Here is a 2,945-nt window from a genome sequence, read left to right as displayed (position 1 = left end):
TTTTTTTTTTAATACTGCCTTTCCTTTCACCCAGATCAATACTTGTCTCTACCTGCTTTGGCAGTGTTCCCTTCCCTCCACCCAGTCTATTAATAATAATCTCTAATCGCCTTTTAAAGCCATGCCCTTTGCCTCACTTTTCCAATTACAGGACTGATTTTTGGATAGAGTTTAGAATAGTTTAAAAGAATGAATTTGCATAAGTCAAGCGGTTACACCGTTTGCAGTTTTTTTGATAAATTTTAGTCCATCATTAAGATTTCTTGAGAATTAGAATAATGGAACTTCATTTCCTAGTCCGTAATAGATTTTCGAGATCCAAATTTAGATAAACTAATAATAAATACAGAACAAACTAATTGTCTTATTAAAGATATTTTATGTTCTTTAGGTATTTAAAGCATGTGATGAAGAAAACAAAGGCTATCTAAGCAGAGAGGACTTTAAAGTTGCTGTTGTAATGCTGTTTGGGTATAAGCCCTCCAAGGTACAGCTTACTTTATGTATTTGGGGATGGGCTAGACAATGCAATAGTTCTCACTAAAGTGCAGAGGACTACCTTCACAAAGCCATTGCCTTGGAGTCCATTCTGACTCAGAGCAAACCTATAGGGCAGAGTAGAACTGCCCTATAGGGTTTCCCAGGCAGTAACTCTTTACAGAAGCCTACTGCCACATTTTTCTCCCGTGGAGTGGCTAGTGGGTTCCAACTGCAGACCTTTTGGTTAGCAGTCATTTTCTTAACCTGTCCACCACCAGGGCTCCTGTGAGGACTCCCTTGGAATGCTTATAAAGCAAATCACTGCTATAAGCAGTTTCAGATAATGTCCAGTGCTGAATTTTACTCTTTCTTCTTCAGAACCCCACTTAGGGTTGAATTAAAAGTCATGATAACCCATGAAGCCTATTTCATAATTGTTGTTGTTGATGTGTGCAGTTGAGTCAGACTCTTTTCACTCTTACAGACATTGCTGCAATGAGCGTTGTTACATATCTAAATACACACGTACCTATTTAAGTCCTTGTGGATGCATATCTGAGAAGTAAATTCCTAGAAGTGCAAATTTACTAGGTCACAGGATAAGTACATTTGAAATTTCCTTGGATATTGCTCTCCAGAGGAGCCCTCGTGGCCCAGAAGTAAAAGCACTCAGTTGCAAATGAAAGGCTGACAATTTGAACCCAACCAGCCACTCCATGGGAGAAAGATGAGGCAGTCTGCTTCTGTAAAGATCCACAGCCTTGGAAGCCCTATGGGGTAGTTCTACCCTGTCCTATAGAGTTGCTGTGAGTTGGAGTCAACTCAGCAACCGTTGGTTTGGTTTGCTGGGTTATTGCTGTCCAGAAAAGGTTACACTTATTTACTAATGGCGATAGTGGAGCTGAGCCTCGGTGAGCCACCCACTTTGGTAGGATGTGTTTCCTGGCGTGGTGCTCCTCCCTGGCTGCTTCTGGTGGAGCTGCTGAACTGAAATTAGTCACAATCAAGATACCGTTCAGCTTCAACAAGTTCAACTGCAGCCATCTGGCAAAGGGAGCCCCCGGCGCCGCCTGTAATGCCCGTCCTGGTTCTCTCATTGGAACCAACAGCTTGGCAGGCAGTGCTGGCCCAGCTGCTCCTCCCGAGTGGGTTTTACTCTTCTTCGCTGCAAGCCCAGCAAAGCCAAGAACCTTGTCGGGCTCCTCTTCTCCACCCTTCAGTCTGCTCACAGGCACAGTTAATAGCTCTGTTGACACAAGTAGGTCACGTGAACAACCCAGGTGGGTTCAAAGAACTTCTGCTATTACGGGATGCTTAGTTACTGAGAGGCCAATTGTGAAGCTAAGAAAAGTACCACAGTCAGGACTGGTTTCCAGAAGCTGCACCTCCTGTGTTAACCCTCCCTCATTTCAGTGGGAAGACCAAAGCAGGTCACCTAAAAAGACTCAGTGTTGGAAGCACTGTATTTAATCTGGGTTCAGTTGGAAGGACATCCTGTCTGATTCTGCCTTCATCACCCTGGAGTCCATGTATTTGGTTTTAATTTATAGGACATAAGGGAAGAATTTAAGTAGCAATCTGCCATCAAGTCGATTCTCACTCAGAGTGACCTCCCTTGGGTTTCTGAGGCAGTAAATCTTTACAGAAGTAAATTGCCCAGTCTTCCTTCCACAGAGTGCCTGGTGGGTTTGAACCACCAACCTTCTGGTTAGCAGTCAAATGCCTTAGGCACTACACCACAAGAACTCTTTGCTTAGTGGCATAGCATAGTATTTAATAGGTACAGTGGTGTGGTAACACATCGTATATCAAAAAAGCAAACCAAATCTACTGCTGTCAAGTCCATTCTGACGCATGGTAATCCCCTGTGTTACAGAGTAGAACTACTCCATAGGATTGTGACTGAAATCTTTACAGAAACAGATCACCAGGCTTGCCTTCTGTGGAGCTTCTGGATGGAGTCAAACTGCTCACTTGTAGGTTAGCAGCCAATTAGAAACCTCTTGCACCACCCAGGGATCTTTGAAATGAACAGATGTTTACTTTTATACTCACAAGCCCTGGTGGTGAAGGTGATTAAGTGCATGGCTGCTAACTGAAAGATTGGTGGTTCAAAACCACAAGCTGCTCCACTGAAGAAAAGACCTGACAATCAGCTCCTGTAAAGATTGTTGTTGTTGTTGTAGGTGCTGTCAAGTAGTTTCAACTCACAGCAACCCTGTGTACAACAGAATGAAACGCTGCCAAGCCCCATGCCATCCTCCATCATCGTCATGCATGAGCCCATCTTCACGTCCACTGTGTCAGTCTATCTCATTGAGGGTCTTTCCTTGTTTTTTTTCTACTTTACCCAGAATGATACTTTCCAGGGATTGGTCCCTTCTGACAACGTGACCAAAGTATGAGAGATGAAGTCTAGCCACTCTCACTTCTAAGGAACATTCCAGCTGTACTTCTTCCAAGAT

At 43.6% G+C, this 2,945-nt stretch overlaps 1 protein-coding gene across 1 annotated transcript in view; it reads left to right on the top strand.

Annotated features, from left to right (window-relative positions):
* The first annotated feature begins 278 nt into the window (after positions 1 to 278).
* Positions 279 to 2,945, top strand: part of EFCAB11 (EF-hand calcium binding domain 11) — a 248,200-nt gene continuing 245,533 nt past the window's right edge. The window contains exons 1-2 of the mRNA XM_007944526.1: positions 279 to 296; positions 392 to 487. Of these exons, the coding sequence (XP_007942717.1) occupies positions 279 to 296; positions 392 to 487 (114 nt within the window). The remainder of the gene's footprint in view (positions 297 to 391; positions 488 to 2,945) is intronic.

The sequence above is a fragment of the Orycteropus afer genome, unplaced genomic scaffold (genome assembly GCF_000298275.1).
Source record: "Orycteropus afer afer isolate SDZICR_OR568_19922 unplaced genomic scaffold, OryAfe1.0 scaffold00127, whole genome shotgun sequence".
In the NCBI taxonomy this organism is placed as follows: domain Eukaryota; kingdom Metazoa; phylum Chordata; class Mammalia; order Tubulidentata; family Orycteropodidae; genus Orycteropus; species Orycteropus afer.
This window is presented reverse-complemented; position numbering and strand designations above follow the sequence as displayed.